This window comes from Chiloscyllium plagiosum, unplaced genomic scaffold (genome assembly GCF_037043375.1).
Source record: "Chiloscyllium plagiosum isolate Xiang-an unplaced genomic scaffold, Cpla_swu_hap1 HiC_scaffold_25, whole genome shotgun sequence".
NCBI lineage: Eukaryota > Metazoa > Chordata > Chondrichthyes > Orectolobiformes > Hemiscylliidae > Chiloscyllium > Chiloscyllium plagiosum.
In genome coordinates this window covers 23,771,504-23,799,470 of record NW_028270163.1, presented here as the reverse complement: position 1 = coordinate 23,799,470, position 27,967 = coordinate 23,771,504, and the positions used below count along the sequence as shown (strand labels likewise).

At 43.1% G+C, this 27,967-nt stretch overlaps 1 protein-coding gene across 2 annotated transcripts in view; it reads right to left on the bottom strand.

The window, feature by feature from the left end:
- LOC122562349 (MYCBP-associated protein) overlaps window positions 1-13,374 on the bottom strand; it is a 98,717-nt gene extending 85,343 nt beyond the window's left edge. The window contains exons 1-3 of one of the 2 annotated variants that reach the window (XM_088000819.1): window positions 13,256-13,374; window positions 10,404-10,531; window positions 2,030-2,180 (exon numbers count right to left, since the gene is read on the bottom strand). In XM_088000819.1, coding sequence (XP_087856945.1) covers window positions 2,030-2,180; window positions 10,404-10,531; window positions 13,256-13,316 — 340 coding nt within the window. In that variant the 5' untranslated portion in view covers window positions 13,317-13,374. Of the gene's footprint in view, window positions 1-2,029; window positions 2,181-10,403; window positions 10,535-13,255 lie in introns of both variants that reach the window. The other variant, XM_043715225.2, reaches the window with a different exon arrangement.
- Between the last annotated feature and the right edge of the window lie 14,593 nt (window positions 13,375-27,967).

Genomic DNA, 27,967 nt, shown 5'->3' with positions numbered 1-27,967 from the left:
GGGTGCTCCGGTTTCCTCCCACAGTCCAAAGATGTGTAGGTTAGGTGAATTGGCCATGCTAAATTGCCCGTAGTGTTAGGCAAGGGGTAAATGTAGGGATATGGGGGGTTGCGCTTCGGCGGGTCGGTGTGGACTTGTTGGGCTGAAGGGCCTGTTTCCACACTGTAATGTAACGTAATCTAATCTAATCTAATCCATCTATTGGTTGTCCTTTATCTATCCAAACCTTAATTGAGCAAAAGGCTTTAAATTTGTCAAACATAATTTACTTTTCATAAAAACATGTTAATTTTGTCTGATCATAGTATGATTTTTCTAAATGCATTGTGGAAGATTTCCCTGAGTTATAAATTCCAATACTTTCTCTATTACTTACATCAGACTAATTGGTTTATAGTTTCCTATTTCCTTTCTCTTTCCTTTCTAGAATAGCAGTGTTACAGTTGTTTCCTTTCCATTCGCAGGAAACTTGATAAAATCTAGGCAATTCTGAAAAATCATAAGTGCAGTTATCTATTTTAGAACCTTAGGACATAGACCATCGTATCCTGGGAATTTATTAGATTTTAGATTTATTTAGATTTATTAAATCTTCAGTACTTTTCCTCTACTAAATTTAATTACGTAGGTTCTTCACTCATAAACTCCTAAATTAACTTCTATTTCTGATATTTTCTGATTTCTACTGTGAAGTCAGATATAAAGTATTTGTTCAATTTCTCTGCCAGTTACTCATTTCCCATGATATCTTCTCCTAACTGTGTCTTTAAGGAACTGATGTTTACTTTAGTTATTCTCCTTTAAGTGTATCTGTAAAAGCTCTTAAAATCTGTGTTTATATTTCTGGCTAGTTTGCTCTCGTTCCATGTTTTCTTTCTCTTATTGGTCAACGTTTAGTATTCACTTGCTTGTTTCTAAAAGACTTCCAATCCTCAATCTTGCTACTATTCTTTGCAACAATATAAATCTCTTTTCAATTTAACATTACCTTTAACCTCCTTAGTAAGTCATGGATTGATCTTTTTTGTTCAGATTTTCTTTTTGAATGGAAGGCATTTTGTTGAACATTTTGAATTATTCATTTAAATATTTGCCATTGTAATTTTTCTGTTTTAACCTTTGGTCTATGTACACAAACAATATTAGTCAGCTCTTCCTTCATACTTATATGATCAGTTCTGCTTTAGATTCACCATTTTTTTGTGATTGAAATATATAATTTTCAAACTTAATTTGGAATTCAGTTGTTTCATGCTCACTATTTCTTACTGAATCATTTTCTTTGAGATTACTAATTAACCCTGCTGCATTGCACAATATTAAATCTAAAATAGGTTTATTCCTAGTCAGTTCCATAGCCTATTGCTCTACAGCTTATAATTCCAGGAAACTATCATGAAAAGTATTCTACAAACTCTACCTTTAAACCATCTTCAACAATTTGACTTGTCCAACATTTTGAAGATTAAAGTCTCTGACAATTATTACATCACAATTGTTAAAAACTCCCATAATATCTTATTTAATACTTTGTCCAAAAGTATATCGACTATTGGGAGTTGTATAAACTACTTCCAGCAGTATTTCCTAATCTTTGCTATTTCAAATATCTCCTCATACTGATACTACTTTCTGATCTTCGGAATCAAAATCCTTTCTTTCTGTCTTTATATCATTCTTTACCTTCGAGGTTCTACTTTTAATTCAGATTCTACACTCCCAACACAAACAGGTAAACATTCACACTTTATATATAATATGCCCACACATATTGACTCATTCCATACACAGAGATGTAAATTTCTCCCACATACAGATAGTAACGCAGAAAGATGCATACATACACACACACACAAACATACTTCTCACACACAGGTATATATATTTGCACTTCCCCCAGCTGGACACAGATACATACATATTTTAACATGCCAAATCACTTCACCATTACAAAGCCTTTGAATGAAAAGTAGGGAGAATATAGGGAAGGAGCAGGGAATCTTACTTCATTTCATGAACAATTACTAACCTGAATAGTCCATGGTTTTCAGTTCATCCGTAGGTGAAGCAGCTTTGGCTATAATACGTTTCACTTCCCTTTCTTTCCTTGGTTTTGGCTTTCGAATCACCAATTTGCTGGTGATAGGTATTGTCTTTAAAGGCATCCGAGGAGCATGCAGCTACGAGGAACACAGAGGAACAAATTTAATTGTCGGTTACAGTTAGTCACAACTCCAACTAGGTAAACTTTTAGCTTTTTGATCTGGCAATTTCCACACTGTAAGTTATCTAATCTAATCTCATCTAATTTCCTATTTTATTGACTTCAACAAGTTTTCCACTATTACCTCATTTTCTTATAACACGGAATTGCACGAGAATGAAACTACCGCATTATAGCAGAACCGACTGTACCTTACAAGTGCATGAGGGTATCAGAACAGAGTGCAGAACAGCTGCAAAAAATGTGCAGAGAGAGAGAGATCAACATTAACATTTGAGAGGTCCATTCGAAAGTATGATAACAGCAGGGAAGAAGCTGTTCTTCAATCTGTTCATACATGATTTCAAACTTTTATATTTTTTGCCCGACAGAAGAGGGTGGATGAGAGTATTGGCAGGGTGGGCGGGGTCTTTAATTATGTTGGTTGCTCACCTGAGGCAGCGGGAAGTACAGATGAAGTCAATGGAAGGAACACTGGTTTGCATGATGTACTGGGCTGTGTTCACTTTCTGTAGCTTCTTGTGGTCTTGGGAAGAGCAGTTTCCAAACCATGCTTTGATGCATCCATATAAGATGCAAAGTAAAAATTGCTAAGAGTCTTTATGAACATGCCAAATTTCCTTAGCCTCCTGAGGAAGTAGAGGCATTATTTTGCTTTCTTGACTACTGCGTTGACATGGGTGGATCAGGACAGATTGTTAGTGATCATCACACCACTGATGCAGATGGGGCATTCCCTCCACTCTGCTTCCTGAAGTCAATGGCCAGCTCCTTTGTTTTGCTGACATTGATGGAGAGATTTTTGTCTTACATCCTGCTGCTAAGCACTCAATCTCTTTCCTGTACTCTGTGTAATCGTTGTTTGAGATTTGACCTACAACAGTGGTGTCATCAGCAAACTTGTACTCATGCAATGTGCTTTAGTATTATGAAGATAAAGCTAAAATTTGACAAACCAGAGACATTGGGGGTCCATGGTGGTCATGGTGAGATATAGGTCAGTTGCACTTTTGATGCTGTTGCTCAGAGTATTAAACTTCGAGATACCCATTGGTGAAAGAGAAGACCGGAAGCCAATGTTTAGCAGTTTTAGATTTATTCATGGAGTGAAATATTACATATCTACAACTCTAACTGTACTTTCACACCAGTCAGCACATTTATCTTTGTTGTATTTTGAGTGAAATCAAATAAACAAAATAACTAAACAATAATCATGATGGGTGGAAAAGATGCACTCTAGTTTCATTGTCAGCACTTTAAAGCACCATTATAACAAAAATCATGAACAGAGTAAACTTATGAAATTGGATTAACATATAAATTTCCAGGACTGACGATGTACTTCAGCTCCTGTGGGACCCACTGGTCACAGAAAGCCCCAAATGTACCAATGACCATTGTATGCTACTTATACAAGGACATCAGGCCTGGACCTAGTAGTAAGTGTTTCTTAAAGGAGTACTGCAATGCAAATCAGATTTCTTATTGTGACGATGCTACTCCTTCAACAAAGTTATGCTACCCTTGGCATTTTTCCCAGAGAGATTGTAAAAGCAGTGATTCTGAAAAATCTAGGTTTGAAGGATTTTAAGGCCAATTTGATTGCCTCAGGCAAAGGGCTTTCAAGTTTAAAAACAAAACACTTGTGCAATGAAAGGGAAGCATCCAGTTCTCCCAGTTCAGCTTTTCTTTGGTTCGGTTTGACTTTAGCAGTCTGGCTGTTCACTGAAAGCAGGTAAAAACAATGACTGCAGATGCTGGAAACCAGATTCTGGATTAGTGGTGCTGGAAAAGCACAACAGTTCAGGCAGCATCCGAGGAGCAGCAAAATCAGGCAGTCAGTTTTGAGGCTGCTGGTCCAAGAAACAGCTCCATTGAAGAAGGTGTTCCATGCTGAATCTCTCCGTCATCTCTCTCTCTCTCTCCTGTACAATCCTGTGTTTGATTTTACCTTTTTTGCCAAGGGGTGCTTATGGGGATTGTTGCAGAAATTTGAAACAGCATCATTACATTTGGATAGTCTGTTGGGTTTTCAGATAGATTAAGTTATTCTCTATTATGTTGTCTTTTGTTTGTGTTTCATTCGGTAATCTTGCAAATATATTCTATTTTGTTTAAAACTAAGCGGTTGGGCCAGTTACATCTCTCTGGGAATGTCCACTTTACACCTGTTTGAAACAACTAGCAAAGTTAAGGTCCGTGCTGCTTTCTTGAAATGTTTTGAGGGGCTCTGGCCTGGTTCATAACATTATGGAGCCTTATCAAATTTAATTTAAAACAATGTTCCTAGGGCTGATGATGTGGTCATGGAAGGCTTCAAGCATACTAACAGACCTGTGCTCACTCTTCAAAGATGCCCAGATGTGAATGTAACCACGAAAGAGAGGAAGGCAGTTGATCTAACAACCTCTAACATGGTCCATTGAGCTGTTCATGGCCAAGCCCAGAAACATACGTTTCTCTTCATTGATATTTTTAATCAAAAGCCCCTTAAACAGACATTGTAACATAAATTATAATATGTTTGTGTTTTTTTTAAAAGAAATTAAATTAACATTTTATGAGGAGATAATACACTCTAAGGGAAGGCGATGGCCTAGTGATATTATCACTGAACTGCTAATCCAGAGACTCAGGTAATGTTCTGGGGACCCTGGTTTGAATCCCACCATGGCAGATGGTGGAATTTGATTTCAATAAATATCTGGAATTAAGAATCTAATGACTACTATAAATCCATTGCTAATTGTTGGAAAAACCCATCTGGTTCACTAACGCCCTATAGGGAAGGAAACTGCCATCCTTATCTGGTCTGGCTGATATGTGACTCCAGATCCACAGCAATGTGGTTGACTCTCAACTGCCCTCTGGGCAATTAGGGAAGGGCAATAAATGCTGCCTAGCCAGTGACATCCTAATCCTGTTACAGAATTAAAAAAACACTCTAACACCCCACCCCGCCACCACCACCCCTAACCCCTCCACTGCCCCCCCACCTCCTCCCACAACCACCCTGCACTGCGTGGCCAAACGTCAAGAACACTTAGCTAAAGTGCTGAAGAAGTAATTACACAATCAATTCTCTCAATCTGAATATACGTAACCTTAAAAAAAGGAGAAAAAAAACACATTGAAAGCACTTCCCTGACTACACTTATATAGGTAAGTGCAGTCCTCCCAGTCAAATGATAGAATAGAGATGTTAGAGAAACAGACTGTGGTATTCCTTGTCAAAGATGGCATACAGTTTGAGAAAAATGAAGGAGGATAATTTATCTTTGTCACAATCACAAATAATATCTTATGTGACTTTGATAAAAGGACTTTCATTAACTGTGACAGGAACAGAAATCTGATTACAAGTGATCAAACTTGGAATTCTGAGAAAGGTGTAGACAGATATGGGTGATTACACATGTACCTGGATTTTGGAAAGAAAAAAAGGAAATTGGAGATATGTCAGGGCAGTAGTTTGCAAGGATAGAGTAGTGAGTTATTTGAGGAGGTGGGTGATAATAAGATTTGAAGGAGAAGAAAACAGTTAACAATATCAGCTAACGTGGACCAGGAAATACAGTTGGATCATTTACTATTTGGTCAGAATAGGGTCTTTGGAACAAGAAAACGTCTTGTGGACAAGACAAGTTTGAGGAGAGGTGGAGAAGGAAAGAAGGAATAGAAGAAACTAGAACAAGGAAAGGTTGAGTGGATATTTTGCCATGTGTCCTGAGCAAGGGAGAGAATCAGCAGAGGTAGCTGATTGGTCTCAAATCCTTGTAACAAAAGAAGTGTACAATGACCCTTGAACCTGTTAGAGATGAGGGTGAAAGAGACAGGTGACAGGGATTTCAGAAGACATCCTATAGTGAAGAAGCAGTGACCTTATAGAGATTTAAAAATAATGAGGGGTATAGATAGGGTTAATAGATAAGTGTCTTTTCCCCTAGGGTGGGAGATTTCAAGACCAGTGGTCATATTTTTAAGGTGACAGGAGAGAGATTTAAAAAGGCAGGAACACTTTTTTTTACACAAAGGTTGGTTCGCATATGGAATGAATTTCCTGAGGAAGTGTAGGATGAGGGCACAATTACAACATTTAAAAGACACTTCGATAAGTACATGACTAGGAAAGGTTTGGAGGGATATCGGTCCAACGCAGGCAGGCGGGACTAGTTTAGTTTGGGATGATGTTTGGCATGGACTGGTTGGACCAAAGTGTCTGTTTCTGTACTGTATGACTCTAAGAGAAGCCATACGATATCTTTGCAATTCACAATGATCTGGAAAAATGTGCAGCTTTGGCAGAAGATAGTGTAATTTAATAGTATTTTACATAGTCCAGCGAGAACTGCAATTGAATGGTCAAGTTAGTAATTTGCCATCGACACTCAAGTCTGCACTCATCCAAGCAAGTGAAGAGTGTTTAACCATGCTTTGAATTCCTGTGTCTCAATGGTTAGAGATGAAGATTATTTCATTCTGTCTTGTTTGTTATGGCCATGAATGATTAATAAATTTTGACTAAACAATTACATTGTATTTCCTTAATTGTAGTCAAAGCACGATACTTATTCATCATACAATTAACTCAGCTTGTAACCCAACCCTTATTTGAAAGGGAGAAACACCTGCTATACTTAATTCCATATCACAGAATGAGAACTTGTAGCCTTTCAAAGTTGAATAAGCAAGTTTACATCATTAAATACTTATCAAGTACCTGCCATTTGTCACTTTCAGAGGAAAGTTGAAGGTGCTTACTATGTGAAGAGGGGAAAAGTAAAATAACAGCTGTGTTCTGCATTCGACTAATTTTATCTGTAGTATTTTAGAAAGTGAGAAACAGTTATAATTTGCTAAATGTATTCTTTGTATTAGAGTTAAGATCTGCAATAGTGTGTGGTTAGTTTTCTGACTCTATAATTCTTTTGGATGTATATCACTCAAGACAATGTACTTTCTGAATGTCTAAGTATACTTCACTAACTAGACTTTTACACATTGATTATCATTATGCATTTTTACTTTATACACTGTTTAGCTTTTTTTTAAGTACAAATTGTATCTCCTTAATTCAACACACTCTGGTTTGGCAGCCTCTGTGGTCTAGTATCCACATTATATCTGGCTTTCCAAAATACCAGCAGTGTTTTGTGTCCTTCTCTTCAAAATGTTTTTCTTGTTGCACCAGTGCAAATCTTTCAGTAAGCTTATGTGGATTGATTTCTAAGTGATTTTCATTCTCTATAAACAGCAACATAATCGGCCCATGTAAAGTCATTGTTTAGGTCATTAGGGTAGATGTCCAGTCTGTATTCTCAGAAAGCAGAATGGTCATGAGCAGCATGAAGACTGCAACACTGACAAAGCAGCTGAAAGTCTACTTGCGTGTAAGGAGATCATTCGTATTTTCCAAAATAAATGCACATTTTATAGAGTCATAGAGATATACAGCAAGGAAACAGACTCATCCATGCCGAATAAATATCCTAAATTAATTTAGTCCCACTTGCTAGCACTTGGCCCATATCCCTCTAAGATCTTCCTGTTCACCTACCAATCCAGATGCCTTTTAAATGTTGTAATTATATCAGCCTCCACCACTTCCTCTGGCAGCTCATTCCAAACATGCACCACCCTTTGTATGAAAATGTTGCCCCCTTAGAACCCTTTTAAATATTTCCCCTTTCACCCTAAATCTATGTCCTTTAGTTCTGAACTCCCCCACCAAGGGAAGAGACTTTGTCTCTTTATCCCATTCATGCTCCTCATGATTTTATAAACTTCTATCAATTCACCCCTCATGTTGCACAGTAGTTTTTAAATATGTTTAAAACCTCTTGTGCTGACCGTGACATTGACTTCCTATGGGGCAGTAACACCTCCAATCCAGTAAAGGCTGAGAAGCACACTCCCAAGCAGGTGGCCTCAAACAGCTAACCGTCACTGATAAGATGGCTGATTTAAACTCTTATTAATTTAAACAACTCGAAGAAGGTGGACTCAGGGTGTCAGTCATGAGGACATGACAGTGTACATCCTCCTACCTGAACTAATGAGTAAAGAAAATATTGTAAATGATAAAAAAAAGTAACAAACCGTGATGAAGTGGATGCCTCACAAATAATTGACATCATGGGAACCAATCAAAAGGTAATAGCAAATAATGTTATTAAGGTGATTGGTTTCTTTCAAAGTAATAAGCAGGAATTGAGCACATGGAACTTAGACAATTTGAGATTGACGATGAACTCTTCATGCACTAACAAGCTAATTAGAGTTCAGTATGTGTCTGAACATACCCAGGGAGTAATGGCTTTCAAGGGTTAATAAGGCCTGCCTCATGTGTAAAAAGACAGAAGGACAACTTCAGTCAAAGCAACGTGGGACAGTAGCCTAGTCTGATGCAAATTGTGATCCACTGAGTCTTCTGCTTTATTAAGTATTAATTTCATTCTACTTGCTTTGGTAAACTCAAGAAAACTTGTGAAATGATACCTGGAATAGGTATTGTAATTAATCAAGACTAGTAAACTTCAGGTTGGCTCTCTCACACTCAATTTATAATTATAATTCTCATAGATTAGATTAGATTCCTTACAGTGTGGAAACAGGTCCTTCGGCCCAACCAGTCCACACCGACCCTCTAAAGAGTAACCCACCCAGACCTATTTCCCTTTGACTAATGAACCTAACACTATGGGCAATTTAGTATGGCCAATTCACCTGATCTGCACATCTTTGATGTGGGAGGAAACCGGAGCACCCGGTGGAAACCCACGCAGACACGGGGAGAATGTGCATACTCCACACAGACAGTCGCCTCAGGCTGGAATTGAACCTGGAACCCTGGTGCTGTGAGGCAGCAGTGCTAACCACTGAGCCTGTGAGGTCTTGTAATGAAAGTGAATCCAAACATCTTGTACCTTGGTAATTTTTCCACTTTGATTTTTGGGTGCCAGTGTTGTCATTGTACTAAAACAGCTTGGCGTGAACCTTTGCTGCATTTAGTGCATTCAACTATTTCTTTATCATGTGGAATGAATTAAATTTTCTAAAGATTAGCTTCCATGGTGGTGCAATTTACAAAAGAAGAGGGAAACATTCCCTTAGCTTTTTTAGCTGAAGATAAAAAGCATGAGCCTAGTCTGTTGTAATCACGTGCTGGCTTCCACCAACATTTGAGGATGTAGGCTTGCTCGCTGAGCTGGAAGGTTCATTTTCAGACGTTTCGTCACGATCATCAGTGAGCCATTGGTGGTATAGACCATTGGTGGTATGGCCCACTTTCTATTTATGTGTTTAATTTTTCCACGGATAGTGATGACACTTCCTGTTCTTTTTCTCAGGGGGTGGTAAATGGGATCCAAGTCAATGTGTTGATTGATAGAGTTCCGGTTGGAATGCCATGCTTCTAGGAATTCTCATGTGTGTCTCTGTTTGGCTTGTCCTAGGATGGATGTGTTGTCCCAGTTGAAGTGGTGTCTTTCCTCATCTGTATGTAAGGATACTAGTGAGTGTGGGTCATGTCTTTTTTGTGGCTAGTTGTTCACGTATCCTGGTGGTTAGTTTTCTGCTGTTGTCCAATGTAGTGTTTGTCACAATTCTTGCAAGGTATTTGGGACAACACATCCATCCTAGGACAAGCCAAACAGAGACATGCATGAGAATTCCTAGAAGCATGGCATTCCAACCGAAACTCCAACAACAAACACATTGACTTGGATCCCATTTACCACCCCCTGAGAAAAAGAACAGGAAATGACATTACTACAGGAAATGACTTCACCAAGCCAGGAAACCTAAACACATAAAGAGAAAGCAGGCCATACCACCAGTGCTTCATCCGGAGGCTCACTAATGATGTTACCTAGTATGGTGATGAAACATCTGAAAACGAACCTTCCAGCTCAGCAAGCAAAGCTACATCCAAAATCTCAACCTGAGCTACAAATCTTCTCAACTTGCTACCAAGATTTGAGTTTGGGAGTGCTCAAAGTCGAGGTAATGCAGAGGAAGCTCAGGCTTCTGTAATGCAAATTCAACAGCAATTGCGCATGTGCAAAATGGAATGAAAGATGCCACTGCAGTCCAACAAACTTATTTCCACAGGAATAGCCAAAATCATATCCAAACACAATTACTAAAATTATAGAAATGGAATGTTTCTCCGTACCTGAGTCAGATCTTCTGGTTTTATTGCCAAGGCCATGATGTCTTCTCCATTCAATACATCTTCCTTTTGTGGCTCTTCTTTAATGGGGATTATCTCCTCAATTTCTTTCTTATTTTCCTTCTTTTTCTCTGCTGAACAACACAATCATTCACAGAACATTGTAGGGCAAACCTTAATTAATAAATTTTGCAAATGGACTTTTTGCTCAGCTTTGTGGAGAAAACAAAACAGGTCAAAAATATGTAGCACAAAAAAATCCCAAGGTGCTTCACAGAAACACTATAAAACAAATTATGACACTGAATTACAAAATGATATATTAGGAGATGACCAAAGGCTTTGTCAAAGAGGTGAATGTTGTGATTGTAATGAGGTCAGCCAGTTGGAAATCATAGAATATGAGTTCTCTGATTGGAGCTGTTAATCTGATCCAATAAGGGAGCCCGAGCTGAAATATAAAAAAGAGGAGTGTCAAAGATACTGACACTCTAGTATCTGACACGAAATGAGGCAGTACTAAAGTCAAGGGTTCATAATGTGTAAATAAAGCGTGACTTGGTGACTTACTGGCCTCTGCAGAGTTATTTCAGTAGCGTTTAAAGGAGAAAAGTGAAGTAGAGATGTATAATTGAAATTCCAGGATTTAGAGCCTGGGCATTTGTTGGCACAAACATCCCTGGAGACTTGTTTAAATCAGGACTGAACAAAACATTGGAATTGGTTGCCTTTACTTGTCCCATCATTCACTCTCAGGACAGATACAACACAGATTAGGTACAGGGTAATGCTCCTCTACACTGATCTAAGAAACACTTTGAAGTGGGTTAGAACGCAGGTTCCAAACAGCATAAAGCTCTCATCATAATGTCTTGTGAAACTTTGAGCAGATGGAGTACAAAAAGAAGCTCCACAAGGGATATAAAAATCAACACAAAGTTTTTACAAATACATTAAGAAAAAGAGGGTGATCAGGAGCAATATGGATCTCTTGATAAGTGGTATTGTCAATGGAAACAAAGAAAATGTTTGCATATTGTGTAACTATTTTGTGTTGATATTTACATGAGGAGGTGGCAGAAGACTGCACATTTCAAGCAAACAAAAATCAAATCAACAAAATTAACAAAAATAAGATAATATAATGGAAAAGGAGGGACTTCTCCCCAGTAGCAGATGGTTTCCATCTTCAGATTTTACTGAACATGATCTCTCTGTATTCGTCTAAAGCTCAATCGATTCTGAAACTGTTCCAATAGATTGCAAGATTTCACCTTTCTCTTTGCTTTTTAATAACAGCAAGAAAGAGAAACAAATAATTTATAGACCTCATAACAAGACATTCCTAGAATATCATTAGAATATATGTTTGTGGTTTTATAATGATATGGAAGTCCTCCTTGCTAATGCCTGGTAGCTTGCCCCAAATTAGGAGAGCTGTCTCACAAGTTGTGAAGTTACAACCTGACTTTGTAGGTTTGGTATGATTCCATGTCTGTGATTATGTCATAGACATCACCATTACCATCCCTGGAATGTCCTGTCCGAATGGCAAGGCAGACATATCACACTTAACATAATGAAACGTTAACAATGGTATCACAGGAATTTTGTAGAACAAAGTATGACACCACGAAGGAAGTGTTATGTTGGATAATCAAATGCTTTGTTAAGGGGGTGGGTTTAACGAGGAAAGTTGGAAAGGTGGAGAAGTATATGGAGAGAATTCTAGAGTCCAAGGCTAAAGCAACTGAAGGCACATTCACTAATGGTGTAGCAGTTATGATTAGGAATTGCAGTTGTGGGAAGATGGCTATTTATAGAATGTTAGCTGAAGTTGTAGCTCATGGAATTGAAGGCTAATTATTGACCTGAGGAAATTGTTCTAATGGAGGAGTTGATATGTTGGGAAGATAGGCAGGTACTCTGGTGATTGGTGGTGTATAATATGGCAATTTTGGGCCTTACAATTCACCATATTTGTTAAAAACGTAAAAAACACAACAGGTCATTTCCTGGGACTTGATGCCCAAGAAGATGGTGGAAACATAAATGATCAGTTATTTCAAAAGTTCACTGGTGGGCACTTGACAGAAATAAACCTGCAGGATTACAGAGATGGAGTGGGACTGACTGAATTGCTCTGCAGAGAGCTAGCATAGATTTGGTGGGCTGAATGATGTCATTCAGTAACTCTTATTCTGTGACCATATTTGAATTTGCCCACACAAAGAAGTAAGAAGTATGATGGAAATTACAAGGAAATTTAGATAGATTAAATGGATGAATAAAACTGTGAGAGCTGGGTTTCAGTAGAGGCACATGTGAGAACCTAAAAAGGATAAAACATTTCTAAATGGTAAAAAAGTTAGAAATGCTGAATATCCAAAGAGACATACGGACTCATTTACACAATCATTAAAATGTCACAAATAGTGACCTCTTTCATCACACATCCTTGAATGTGTTATCATCTCCAAATATGTCCCTATGTATCCTGGAATGAGGTTATCACCCCGGCAAATGTACCAAACCAAGTTTTGTCAAAAGTCACAAAGGAAATTCTGTGACTGCCAAGTATACACTTTCCCTCCTTTGTTCTTCTCAACCGGTTTTCAGCCTTTGACATGATTAACCCTCTCGTAGGAAGTCTCCAGCGTCGTCGAACTGGGTTTCTAGACCCACACCACCTGCAGAGGGTCTTCACAGTCCAGGGACATGCCACATCAGTCAGGTGGAACTGGAAGGTGCCAGGTAAGGCCCCATGGACTGGTGTACCTAGCGCTGGAGCATCCTCCATGCCTCACTCCGGTGGGATGGGGAGAAAGAACCCCCCCCCTCCCCCTCACTCGTACCTGGTGAACTCCGCACGGTGGTGTCTTTCCGGGAAGCTTTCACTGGAGCCCGTGTCCCCATCGTCTCAAGCCAAAGCCCGAGGGCTGGCACAGCACAGCACAGCACAGAAGAGCGCGCCCCGTCACCGGGAACAACCCACCCCCAAGCACGGCCGCTGTCTCCAGGCAACCGACACTTCCGCCGTCTCCTCAGCAACCAGACAACAACAGGCGCACCGCGGCCTGGTCACAGAGAGTTAGAGGCTCATTGAAGACACTGAGGGGGATTTAGTCTGGACTATTACAAAGAGAGTAGGGTTATTACCGGAGGGGGATGCTCGGTTATTTCTCAGCGGGAGTCAGAAGAAATTAGGTTTTATTAATGGAGACGGGTTAGACTGGGTTAGCAGAGACAGGAAGTGGGGATTAGACTGGGTTAGTGGGGACAGGGGAGTGGGGATTAGACTGGGTTATCAGAGACAGGGGAGTGGGGATTAGACTGGGTTAGTGGGGACAAGGGAATGGGGATTAGACTGGGTTAGCAGAGACAGGGAGTGGGGATTAGACTGGGTTGGCGGGGACAGCGGAGTGGGGATTAGACTGGGTTGGTGGGGACAGGGGAGTGGGGATTAGACTGGGTTATCAGAGACAGGGGAGTGGGGATTAGACTGGGTTAGCAGAGACAGGGGAGTGGGGATTAGACTGGGTTGGCGGGGACAGGGGAGTGGGGATTAGACTGGGTTGGCGGGGACAGGGGAGTGGGGATTAGACTGGGTTAGTGGGGACAGGGGAGTGGGGATTAGACTGGGTTAGTGGGGACAGGGGAGTGGGGATTAAACTGGGTTATCAGAGACAGGGGAGTGGGGATTAGACTGGGTTAGCAGAGACAAGGGAATGGTGATTAGACTGGGTTAGCGGGAACAGGGGAGTGGGGATTAGACTGGGTTAGCAGAGACAGGGGAGTGGGGATTAGACTGGGTCAGTGGGTACAGGGGAGTGGGGATTAGACTGGGTCAGCGGGGATGGGGGAGTAGGATTAGACTGGGTCAGCGGGGACGGGGGAGTGGGGAGTAGGCTGGGTCAGCGGGGACAGGGGAATGGGGATTAGAGTGGGTCTGTGGGACAGGGGAGTGGGGATTAGACTGGGTCAGTGGGGACGGGGAGTGGGGATTAGACTGGGGCAGCGGGGACAGTGGAGTGGAGTGTAGAGTGTGTTAACTGGGACAGGGGAGTGAGGATTCTGTCTAGATTATTACAAACATTGAGTCATTTAGACTAGTTTATTGAGAGAGAGGGAGAGAGAATGGTACAGAATGAGGCCTTTTGGCCCATCAAGTCTGCACTGGTTTTCTGGAGTAGAATAGAATATCCTTTTATTGTCACATTTACTCCAGTACAGAAGTACAGGAATACAGCAAAAGGTGTTTACAATGGCTGCCTCTAATAGCGCCACCTTAGGTACGAGTACCTCAATACAAATCTCATACAAAAGAGGAATAAAAGGAAATGTAATAACATTATTTACAGCATCTAAAAATTATGTTAGAAATAAGATATTTATAACATGTTTACTGTCCAGTAAAGAATTTGAAATCGACAATATATTGTTGCAGCTCAGTGAGCACGTCGTCTGTTTGTAACAGGCCCCAGTTCAACAACTGTCCTGCTCCACTCAAAGCCTCCAGTCCACTCTGCACTGACACTCAGCTGCACCTAAGTAAGTTGCACTGCTCCAATGACTTGGTGCCATTCCTCTGCATTATCCCATAATTCCGAATATTGCTTTTTAAAAAATAATCATCTCATGCTCTTTTGAATGCCTCAATCAATCTGGCTGTCAGCATAATTCCAGGCACTGTGTTCCAGACCTGAACTACTCACTGTGTGAAAAAGGTTTTCTCACATCACAATTGCTTCTTTTGGAAATTTCCTTTTCATCCTTGATCAATGTCAGAGACCATTTGTGTTCTGCCAACCCCTTCAGTGAAACCTCCTCGCCTTCTCCTCTCCATGAAAGCTATCCCAATTTCACCAACCAACCTTCGTGTCTGAAGTTTCTGATCTTTCAACCATTCTTGTAAAATTCTTCTGCACACTCTGAAATATGTTTACATCCTTCCTAGTGTGAGATACTAGAAGTGTATACAATACTCCAGCTGAGGTCCCAACTATTGTGTTATACAAGTTCATAATAACCTCCTTGCTCCTGCACTCCATGCCTCTATTAATAGATCTGATGTGGAGGTACCAGTGTTGAACTGGGGTGGACTAAGTTAAAAATCACACAATACTAGGTTACAGTCAAAAATCACACAACACCAGTTTATAGTTCAACAGGTTTAATTGGAAGCACACTAGCTTTCGGAGCGCCGCTCCTTCATCAGGTGATTGTGCAGTATAAGATCATGATCACAGAATTTGTAGCTAAAGTAGTCCAGTGTCACAGAGATATGATACGTTAAACAATTTTAGATTAAATCTTTTATCTTTTAAAATTGGATATGCTGGTTTCTGTTCTTTGATATGTAAATACTTTTAAATTATATTCTCAAAATAGTTCAGCTTTTCTAACAATAGATGTGAAGTCTGTCTGTGTCCTAATGTTTAGTCAGACTGACAAGCCTTCTGCATAGTTTTACAGAGTTTTACATGGATTCATGCAGTTTTTGAGTAAAATAAAATGTAGTTCTGCAAAAGCAAATTCACCCCTAAACTTTTATGTGTGTGTAGGAGAGACAGAGTGAGTGTGCATATGGGTGTGTGCATGTAGGTGTGAGTGCACGTGAAAGCATATATGTGTAAGCTTGGTTAAATTGTGTGTGAGTGTGATAGGTTATGTGTCTGTGAGAGGGTGTGTGTGTGGGTGTTAGTGCAGGGGGGTGTCTGTGTATGCATATGTGAGAGAGTTTGTGTCTGAGAGATGGTCTGCATGGGTGTGTGAGTATGTAGGAGTGTGTGTGTGTCTGTGTATATATAGTGTAGTGAGGTCACCTGTAGTGTGATATAACCCAAGGTCTCAATTGAGGCCATTCCCCACAGGTTCCGAACTTTGCTATCAGCTTCTGCTCAGCCACTCTGCTTGTCCTGAAGTCCGGCTTGGAGGATGGTCATCCAAAGGTCCGAGGCTGAGTGTCCTGGACTGCTGAAGTGTTCCCTGACTGGAAGGGAACAGTTCTGCCTGCTGATTGTCGCACGGTGTCAACTTATCCATTGTTGTAGTGTCTGCTCGGTCTCGCCAATGTATCATGCCTCAGCATATGAGACAGACCAGGTTGGCCGAGTTATATAAGTTCTCATCATGTACATGGTAGGAGGTGTGCCCACATGTAATGGTGTTATCCATGTTGATACTTTGCCACATCTTGCAGCAGCTACCACGACAAGGTTGTACTTTGTTGTCATCCTGAAGGCTGGGCAGCTTTCTGCGCACAATGATCTGTTTAAGGTTTGGTGGTTGCTTAAAGGCAAGAAGTGGAGGCATGGGGAAAGTCTTGGTGAGGTGCTCATTCTCATTGATAATGTGTTAAAGACTGTGAAGAACATAACGTACTTGTTCGGCTCCCAGGAAGTACTGGACAACGAAAGGTACCCTACCTGTTGCAGCACATGTCTATCCCCGGAGATCATTATGGTTTCTCGCTGTGGCACATTGGAACTGGCAGTTGATGAGTTGAGCATCATACCCTGTTCTTATGAGGGCATCCTTGAGCACTTTCAAGTATCCGTCATGTTCCTCCTCATCCAAATAGATCCTGTGTATGCATAGGGCTTGGCCGTAAGGAATGGCTATTTTAATATGTTTTGGGTGGAATCAAGAGAAGTATGGCAATGTGAGGTTATCCATGGGTTTGAGGTTCAGTGAGATGTTGAGGTGCTCATCCTTAATGGAGAAGAATGTGTCAAAGAATGAAGCAGATTCGAAGAGTATTCCATGATAAGTCTGATGTTGGGATGAGATTTGTTGATATCACTGTGTAGTTGTTTCACTGACTCTTCACCATGGGTCCAGAGGAAGAACATTTTGTCAATATATCTGGTATATAGTGTTAGTTGGAGGTCCTGTGCAGAAAAGAAGTCTTGTTTGAATTTGTGTATGAAAATGTTGGCATATTGGGGTGCAAAAGTAGTCCCCATGGCCGTTCTCTGTGTCTGGATGAAGAACTGGTTGTCAAAGGTGAAAACACTGTGGTTGAGGCGGAAGGGAATGAGTTGTAGGATAGTGTTCGGAGATTTACAGTTGTTAATATTGAGTACTGAGGCTGTTGCCCTGATGCCGTCATCGTAGGGGATGCTGATGACGAGTGCTGACATGTCTATTGTGACAAGGAATATTCCCGATTCAACTGGTCCGTGGTTGCTGAGTTTCTGTAGTGTCGCGACAGAAGCTGGGCATCCCCTGCACAATGGGTATCAAGATGCCTTCGACATCTTGCCAGAGAAGATCTCACAAAGGGTCCCATTGCCTGATACGATGAGGCGTCCTAGTGTGCTGGCTTTATATATCTTCAGAAGGCAGTAGAAGTCACCTAAGTGGGAAGTATGTGGGATAAGATAACGTAGGGAACTCTGAAGGACTGGATTAAAAGTCCTGATCAATGTTTCTAGCTCATGGGTATGTGTTTTGGTTGGATTGACCAGTTATTGCCTGTAGTGATGGTGGCTGTTCAGTTGTCGGGACACTTACTTGCAGGAATCCGTTCTATTCTGAATGATGATGGCTCCTCCTTTATCTGCTGGTTTTTTTGATGATGTTGTGATTGTTTTGAAAGCATAGATGGCATTGCGTTGTGATCGGGTGATGTTTTGCTGATGATGAATCTGGCATTTATATATTTCCTGATTGTTTCAGCATACATATCAAGCCTAGGGCAGCGGCCTTCCGATGGGTCCAAGGTCACCCCTTCTTTGGTTGCTTCTCTGTGATGACTGTTCTGGTTTGTTGGTGGACTCATTGAGATCACTGCTGACATCTTGAAAGAATTCCCTGAGTCTCATCTGTCTGATGAATTCCTCTGAGTCTGCTGCTCGACTCTTAATCTAAAATTGTTTAATGTATCACATCTCTGTGACAGTGGACTCCTTTTGGCTATAAATTCTGTGATCATGATCTTATACTCCACAACTACCTGATATAGGAGTGATGTTCCAAAAGCAAGTGCTTCCAAATAAACCTGTTGGACTATAACCTGGTGTTGTGTGATTTTTAACTCTGTTAATTAAGTTTAAGATAATGTATGCTTTATTTTACAACTCACTCTATCATGCCACCTTTAACAACTCTGTGCTGGCTCCTTATTTTCTTTTTAACATATCTTTCTAATCAACCCATTCAGAGATGGAGCAGGTGGGACGTAATCCTCTGTTTTTTTACTAACCTTCATGTTTCCATTTGACTATCAATTATTTTCTGAATAATCATTTCAAGACATTTCTCCACCATAGAAGTCAAGCTGGCTGATTGCTGGGCTTACTCTGGAGTAATGAGTATGCCCAAATATATAAAAGACCCCTGTGACCACTTAAATGGGAAACGAGATTCGCCCTCAAGACCTAGCACCTTCGCAAGACCAACCGTAGGCATAGCCTCTGATTTTGCAAAATTAATCTTGTACCCCGAAAAGGTGCCAAACGTGCTGGTGCATTATATAGGCGAGGCACCAAAATTGTTGGATTTGACAAAATAATGAGGACATCATCTGCGTACAACAAAATCTTATGTAATTTTGACCCCACTTCTGAAGCTGATATATTAGGATCCCTACAAATGGCATCCGCCAACGGTTCAATCATCAATGTAAAAAGCAATGGCGAAAGGGGACAGCCCTGCCGTCTGCCCCTAAAAATATTAAAATGGCTTGATCGCACCCCATTGGTGATGATCGCAGCGAGAGGGACACTGTAGAGAACCTTTACCCATCTTATAAAGGCTTTGCCCAAGCCAAACCGCTCCAGAGTATTAAAAAGGTACGGCCACTCAACTCGGTTAAATGCCTTCTCTGCATCTAGAGAAATCACCAATCCCTGAATTGACTGTTGTTGACATGCTTGAAATACATTAAGCAGCCTCCCAACATTATTGGAGAATCTGCGGTCCTTTATGAAGCCCGTCTGGTTCTCTTTAACAATAGAATGTAACAATCTCCAGCCTCAGCACAAGAGTCTTAGAGAGGATTTTAAAGTCAAGTGAAATGGGCCTGTAAGAAGCACAGTGCTCCAGGACCTTCCCTTTTTTAAGAACAAGCAAATGATTGGCCTCTCTTAGAGATGGCGGGAGACAATCATGACTGTATGAATCATTGAACATGTTGAGCATTGGGCCTGACAATATGTTTATAAATCCCTTATGGAATTTGCTGGGAAGTCCATCAGGACCGGGCACCTTTCCACTCTGAAATTGCTTCAAAACCTCCTGCAACTCGTGTTCTGATAAGGGGACATTGAGAAAGACTCTTTTTCAGGGGTCACACCTGGCAGCTCCAGATCCTGGAAAAAGGACTCCATCTTGGCCTGCCCATCCTCACTCCCTCAGATTGGTATAATTCAGAGTAAAATCTGGAATGCCACATTAATCGTTTTGGAATCACGTTAGGTTCCCAGACCCTTCCTTAATTGATGTAATGGCTGGAGGACCCCTCTTTTTCCTGGCAAGATATATACTAGGTACTTGCCCAGCTTGTCACCATGCTCATATAACCTTTGTTTTGCGAAAGAAAGCTCCTTCTTTGCTGTCTGCGTGAGCACGGAATTCAATGCAGACCGCAGTGCCGTAATCCTCTGTAGCTTGGCCAATGAGGGCCTGTCAAAGTAAGCCTTCTCTGCTGACTTCAACCGTGTTTCAAGGAGACGTTGCTGCTCGCCCTTCTGCCACTTCCTACTGGCAGAGTAGGGAATAACTAACCCCCTGGCATTGGTTTTAGCAGTTTCCCAAAGGATGGACAGGCTACTAACTGAGCCTGAGTTAATGTCTAGGAATGCCCTTAATTCCTTAAAGAAGTACTCCATAAACTTATTATACTTAAGGATAAAGGGATCCATTCGCCAGGCCCACTATAGCATCCTTCATCTTAACCAACAGGTACACTGGAACGTGATCGGAGATGGTAATATTACCAGTGGTACAAAATGCCAGCAAGTCCAGGTTGTCACGGAGGTTAGAAAAAATCAATCCTGGTGTGACATTTGTGTGGATTGGAAAACGACGTAAAATCCGTGCCTATAGATTGGAGATGCCTCCAGATGTCCACCAACCCTAACTCCACACACAGATCCACTAATTATTTAGTTTGCGCAGACAATATCGGGGGACCTTTGGGCAACCTGTCTACCATGGGATCCATAAGACAATTAAAATCTCCCCCTACAACGACATGCCAGAACTCATGATTGATCAGTTTAGAGAGCTCATCTACCAGAAATTTGAGGGGATGGACTGGAGGGCAATATACATTTAAAACTCCATATTTTTCCCCATTTATCAGAGCTTTGAGGATTACAAAACTCCCGTCTGTGACTTTAACACACTCTAATAACTTAAATGGAAGATTCCTCCTAACCAATATAGCCACTCCCCTACCTATGGTATTAAAAGATAAAAAGTAAGCCCAGTCATTGCCATTCTGCTGTAGTTTCAAATGTTCCCCTTGATGTTCCAGGTTCACTATTTAATCAAGTCATTAGCCATAACCTTCTGCAGTAACGTTTAGATTCCAGAGAGGAGGAACTCGAATTACAAATCGCCGAGCTTTAGTGTCGCAAGATCCATCGAACATAAAAACTACATAAACTAAAACCACTACAGTTAACAAACCTACAAAGTTATCAAAGATTATATACAACAAAAACCAAAATAAACCAACATATAAAGCACCAAAGGCATTGAATAGGGGAACTCAACCCCTGCCCAAAGGGGGCATCTACACATCCCAGAACCCAACTTCCCATCCTGTTGCCATACTGCAGCCCGGGCATTTAAATACCTGAACAGGGCATAAGCTGCCCAAAAGTAGGCATCTAGCCATCCCAACCATTTTCCCTTCTTCTAGCTAGAGCCACACCACAAACAGAAGCAGAAAAGAAAGAAAATACACCATGAAATAACAATGTGAACAAAGCAATTTTGAAAAAAAAGGGTAAGTACCCTAACCATCCTTTCGTATAACTTAACTTAGAAATTGAAAGTATACATCCCAACCACCCCCAGACATAATTTAGATCAGATTATTACCAATAGGAAAAGAAAGCCCCAATCGGACTTCTTTTTTTAAAATAAAAACAGACACATACCCAAACAACACACTATTTGTACATACTAATTTTTTCAGATTAAGTTAATTTGTCCACAAAATCTCTTGCCTTGTCCGACATGTCAAAGAGATGTACAGATCCATCTAAGGTGAACCAAAGCACCGCTGGATACCTAAAAGTGTAATGGATCCTAGGCTCTCTCAATCTTCTCTTGACGCTGTCACAGGATTTTCTTTTCCGGATTAACGCCGCTGAGAAGTACTGGAAGAACATGATCTTAGAGTCCTTGTTAGCTTGGGCCTTCGGCTCCTTCCCCTGGATTCTGGAAGCTTCCACAATTCTCTCCTTATCTCAATAGTGATGAAGCCGCACCTAGATAGGACAAGGACGTTGGTCCAGACCTGACTTCCACTCCGTGACCTAGTGAGCCTTCTCAATGTTGTGGTTCTGTTCGCCGAGCTGGAAGTTTTTGTTGCAAACGTTTCGTCCCCTGGCTAGGCGACATCATCAGTGCTTGGGAGCCTCCTGTGAAGCGCTTCTTTGATGTTTCCTCTGGTGTTTATAGTGGTCTGTCCCTGCCGCTTCCGGTTGTCAGTTTCAGCTGTCCGCTGTAGTGGTTGGTATATTGGGTCCAGGTCGATGTGTTTGTTGATGGAGTTTGTGGATGAATGCCATGCCTCTAGGAATTCCCTGGCTGTTCTCTGTCTGGCTTGCCCTATGATAGTAGTGTTGTCCCAGTCGAATTCATGTTGCTTGTTGTCTGCGTGTGTGGCTACTAAGGATAGCTGGTCGTGTCGTTTCGTGGCTAGTTGATGTTCATGTATGCGGATTGTTAGCTGTCTTCCTGTTTGTCCTATATAGTGTTTAGTGCAGTCCTTGCATGGTATTTTGTACCCTACATTCGTCTTGCTCATGTTGGGTATCGGGTCCTTCGTTCTGGTGAGTTGTTATCTGAGCGTGGCTGTTGATTTGTGTGCCATTATGAATCCTAGGGGTCGCAGTAGTCTGGCAGTCAGTTCCAAGATGCTCCTGATGTATGGTAGTGTGGCAACCAAAAGGACTAGCCACACTACCATACATCAGGAGCATCTTGGAACTGACTGCCAGACTACTGCGACCCCTAGGACTCATAACGGCACACAAATCAACAGCCACGCTCAGATAACAACTCACCAGAACGAAGGACCCGATACCCAACATGAGCAAGACGAATGTAGTGTACAAAATACCATGCAAGGACTGCACTAAACACTATATAGGACAAACAGGAAGACAGCTAACAATCCGCATACATGAACATCAACTAGCCACGAAACGACACGACCAGCTATCCTTAGTAGCCACACACGCAGACAACAAGCAACATGAATTCGACTGGGACAACACTACTATCATAGGGCAAGCCAGACAGAAAACAGCCAGGGAATTCCTAGAGGCATGGCATTCATCCACAAACTCCATCAATAAACACATCGACCTGGACCCATTATACCAACCACTACAGCGGACAGCTGAAACTGACAACAGGAAGCGGCAGGGACAGACCACTATAAACACCGGAGGAAACATCAAAGAAGCGCTTCGCAGGAGGCTCCCAAGCACTGATGATGTTGCCTAGCCAGGGGACGAAACGTTTGCAACAAAAACTTCCAGCTCGGCAAACAGAACCACAACAACGAGTACCCGAGCTACAAATCTTCGCACAAACTTTGAGCCTTCTCAATCTTCAAGCCTCCAAGTCAAGGAATTTCAGCATCCAGTGCTCAATAAATTCCACCAGCCACTCACCTTCCTTACCCTCCAGCAGACTGACGATCCAAATTTCTTTTTCTCCTGTTCATGAGGCCATCAACCTGGTCAAGCAAATTACAGATTGCGTCTCCAGGGCCTGGATCCTATCCTTGGAGGAACTGGTATCAGCTTCCACCACTGTGCCTCGATTAGATTAGATTCCCTACAGTGTGAAAACAGGCCCTTCAACCCAACCAGTCCACACTGACCCTCCGAGTAATCCACCCAAACCCATTTCCCTGTGACTAATGCACATAACACTATGGGTAATTTAACATGGCCAATTCACCTGGCATGCATATCTTTGGATTGTGGGAGGAAACTGGGGCACCCGGAGGAAACCCACGCAGACATGGGGAGAACGTGCAAACTCCACACAGACAGTTGCCCGAGGCTGGAATCGAACCCGGGACCCTGGTGCTGTGAGGCAGCAGTGCTAACCACTGAGCCACAGTGCCGCCCCAGATTAATAGCAGATTTTCTATCTCATCCGTCCATTTCTCCAGAGCTTCCAGCTACTGTTCATACTTCTGCTGCATGATAGAGATCAGGGCCAGCTTATCCTCTATCTGCTTGCCTAACATCTTGCAAAATTTCGCTAGCTCCTTCACCAGGGCCTGGTAGGAAATCGAGTCCGAGTAATTCTGCAGGCTGGGCCATGGGCCTGGCCTCGGACATACCTCCTCACTTCTCCATCATCCCTAGATAGCGAAAACCAAGCTAAGTTGCTATCTGACAGTTTACTGGGACTCTACAACCATTCAGAGTGCTAGGATATCGCGGTGGTCCAGGTAGGGCGGGCTAGGACTTCACCCCACTTGCGATGTGGTGCAGAGCTCTGCAACGTGGTCTTCACAGATTGCTGCCATCTTTGATCCCCATGACAAGGTTAATTGAGAGTTTATCTGGTCTGCATGGATGAGTTGGATCTGGATTTGAGTGGTGCTGGAAAAGCACAGCAGTTCAGGCAGCATCCAAGTAGCAGAAAATCAACGTTTCGGGCAAAAGCCCTTCGAGTTGAACCAAAGGGTCTCTTTCCGTGTGGTACAGCTCCATGACTCTAAAGGCATTGATTCAATAAATGATGAGGTCATGTAGATTTGACTGCGCAAAGAATTCCATCACAATCATGCAATTGCCTTATAATGGTACTATTGCATCTGCCGGGAACAGCCCTCGAGCCTGTTCGACAATTTAATAAGAGTCGCAAATGAATGACTTCAAAATCTAGACTTTAGCCCAGCAAGGCTGTGATAACGCTCCTTATGTTTACAATCTATCAGAATGTTGCTGTTCACTGCGTCAAAGGTTGACTGCTCTGGTGTCAGTCACTTCCGCCCCTCACAATTCCTCATGCATTACACATGACATCACTTCCGCCCCTCACATCATCACTGATGCTACACGCTCAGTGAGGTCCGCCACCCCTACTGCCGTGGTCACCGCCACTTCCGCCCCCACCAGCGCCACTCACCTGCATCCTGCTGATACGCCCCCGACAGACCCCACTGCCACTATCCCCACCCCCCAGAACCCCGAGGGGAACACTACCCCTGCTCATGACTGCACCCCCATTCCCCCACCACCACACCCACTCTAGTTACAGGTTCTGCCCCCACTCCCAGCTCCATACCCACACCAGATCCCAGCTCCCAGCCCTGCCGAGTTTTCACCATCCCTCCAGACCACCCCCTCACTGAGGACAAATGATCAGTCCTCAGCAAAGGACTCACCTTCATCCTCCTCCACCCACGCATCAATGAATTTAATACACGCCGTGACGTCGAACAATTCTTTTGTCGCCTCCGAGCTTACTTTCACAATCAGGATTCCCACCCACCTTCCGAGGACCCCTTCGCCCACTTCCAACACACTGCATCCACCTGGACACCCCGCGCTGGCCTATTACCTGCCCTCGACCTCTTCATTTCCAACTGCCGCCGGGACATTAACCGCCTCAACCTGTCTACCCCCCCTCCCCCACTCCAACCTCTCACCCTCACAATGCGCAGCCCTCCAATCCCTCTGCTCCAATCCCAACCTCACCATCAAGCCAGCGGATAAAGGGGGCACAGTGGTAGTCTGGCACACTGACCTCTACACCGCTGAAGCCAAACGCCAACTCGAGGACACCTCTTCTTACTGCCCTCTCGATCATGACCCTACCCCCCCATCACCAAACTCCCTCTGTACCCCCCATCATCATCTCCCAGACCATACAGAACCTCATCACCTTAGGAGATCTCCCACCTATAGCTTCCAACCTCATAGTCCGGGAACCCGGCACTGCCCGGTTCTACCTCCTTCCCAAGATCCACAAGCCTGACCACCCTGGCTGACCCATTGTCTCAGCATGCTCCTGCCCCACTCAACTCATCTCTACCTACCTCGACACTGTCCTATCCCCCCAGTCCAGGAACTCCCCACATATGTTCGAGACACCACCCACGCCCTCCACCTCCTCCAAGACTTCCGTTTCCCTGGCCCCCAATGCCTCATCTTCACCATGGATATCCAATCCCTCCACACCTCCATCCGCCGTGATCAGGGCCTCCAAGCCCTCAGTTTTTTCCTCTCCAGACATTCCCAACAGTACCCTTCCACCAACACTCTCATTCTTTTGAACTGGTCCTCACCCTTAACAATTTCTCCTTCCAATCCTCCCACTTCCTCCAGACCAAAGGGGTAGCCATGGGCACACGTATGAGCCCCAGCTATGCCTGTCTCTTTGTTGGCTACGTAGAACAGTTGATCTTTCGTAATTACACCAGCACCACTCCCCACCTTTTCCTCCGCTACATTGATGACTGCATTGGCGCCACCTCGTGCTCCCGTGAGGAGGTTGAGCAATTCATCAACTTCACCAACACATTCCACCCTGACCTTAAATTTACCTGGACCATCTCAGACACCTCCTCCCCTTCCTGGACCTCTCCATCTCCATTAATGACGACCTACTTGACATGACATTTTTTACAAACCCACCGACTCTCACAGCTACCTGGATTACACCTTTTCCCACCCTATCTCTTGCAAAAATGCCATCCTGTATTCCCAATTCCTCCGCCTCCGCCGTATCTGCTCTCAGGAGGACCAGTTCCCCCACAGAACACACCAGGTGGCCTCCTTCTTTAGAGATCGCAATTTCCCTTCCCACGTGGTTAAAGATGCCCTCCAATGCATCTTGTCCACATCCCGCACCTCCGCCCTCAGATCCCACCTCTCCAACCGTAACAAGAACAGAACGCCCCTGGTGCTCACCTTCCACCCTACCAACCTTAGCATAAACCAAATCATCCGCCGACATTTCCGCCACCTCCAAAAAGACCCCATCACCAGGAATATATTTCCCTCCCCACCCCTTTCCACCTTCCGCAAAGACCGTTCCCTCCATGACTACCTGGTCAGGTCCATGCCCCGCTACAACTCACCCTCCCATCCTGGCACCTTCCCCTGCCACCGCAGGAATTGTAAAACCTATGCCCATACCTCCTCCCTCACCTCCATCCATGGCCCTAAATGAGCCTTCCACATCCATCAAAGTTTTACCTGCACATCCACTAATATCATTTATTGTATCTGTCGCTCCTGATGCGGTCTCCTCTACATTGGGGAGACTGGACGCCTCTTAGCAGAGCGCTTTAGGGAATATCTCTGGGACACTTGCACCAATCAACCACACCGTCCCGTGGCCCAACACTTCAACTCCCACTCTGCCGAGGACATGGAGGTCCTGGGCCTCCTTCATCGCCGCTCCCTAACCTCATCTTCCTCCTTGGAACACTTCAACCCCAGGGCATCAATGTGGACTTCAACTGCTTCCTCATTTCCCCTTTCCCCCACCTCACCCTAGTTCCAAACTTCCAGCTCAGCACTGTCCCCATGACTTGTCCGGACTTGTCCTATCTGCCTATCTCCTTTTCCACCTATCCACTTTTCACCTATCCACTCCACCCTCTCCTCCCTGACCTATCACCTTCATCTCCTCCCCCACTCACCCATTGTATTCTATACTACTTTCTTCCCACCCCCACCCTCCTCTAGCTTATCTCTCCACGCTTCAGGCTCTCTGCCTTTATTCCTTTATGAAGGGCTTTTGCCCGAAACGTCGATTTCGCTGCTCCTTGGATGCTGCCTGAACTGCTGTGCTCTTCCAGCACCACTAATCCATATTAGATAGCGCCTAATTGCAGAACTCTTTAATCTTATTATCTCCCAAAAGAAACTGGTACATTCTGCTGCAACAAATCAAAACTCCATCCCTCCATAAAGCTGGAAGCTGTTGTTTGCTGCATGCATCCTGCGAGATAGTTAAAAATTATATAATACTAGATTATAGTCCAACAGGTTTATTTGGAAGTACAAGCTTTCAGAGCACAGCTCCTTTGGCTAGTGGGTCAAATGGCTAGTGGGTTACGATCACAGTAGAGAATTTATAGTAAAAGATCAAGCCTGCGATTTAGGCAGCCGACAGATGGTGCTGCTGAGGGAGGTCTCTTTCCGCCGGGGGAGCAGCTTGTGCTCCCAGACGCCCACCGCCGGGTCTATGAAGGTGTGATCCATTGGGCGGGAAAACAAACCGAAATCTGTTTTGAAAGGAAGACAGTGCACGTGCGGGGCAGCGAAGTCGCCGAGCGAGGATTCACGTGGTTACAGTCACGTGATAACAGGGCGGGGGGGTAACATCACGTGCCCCAC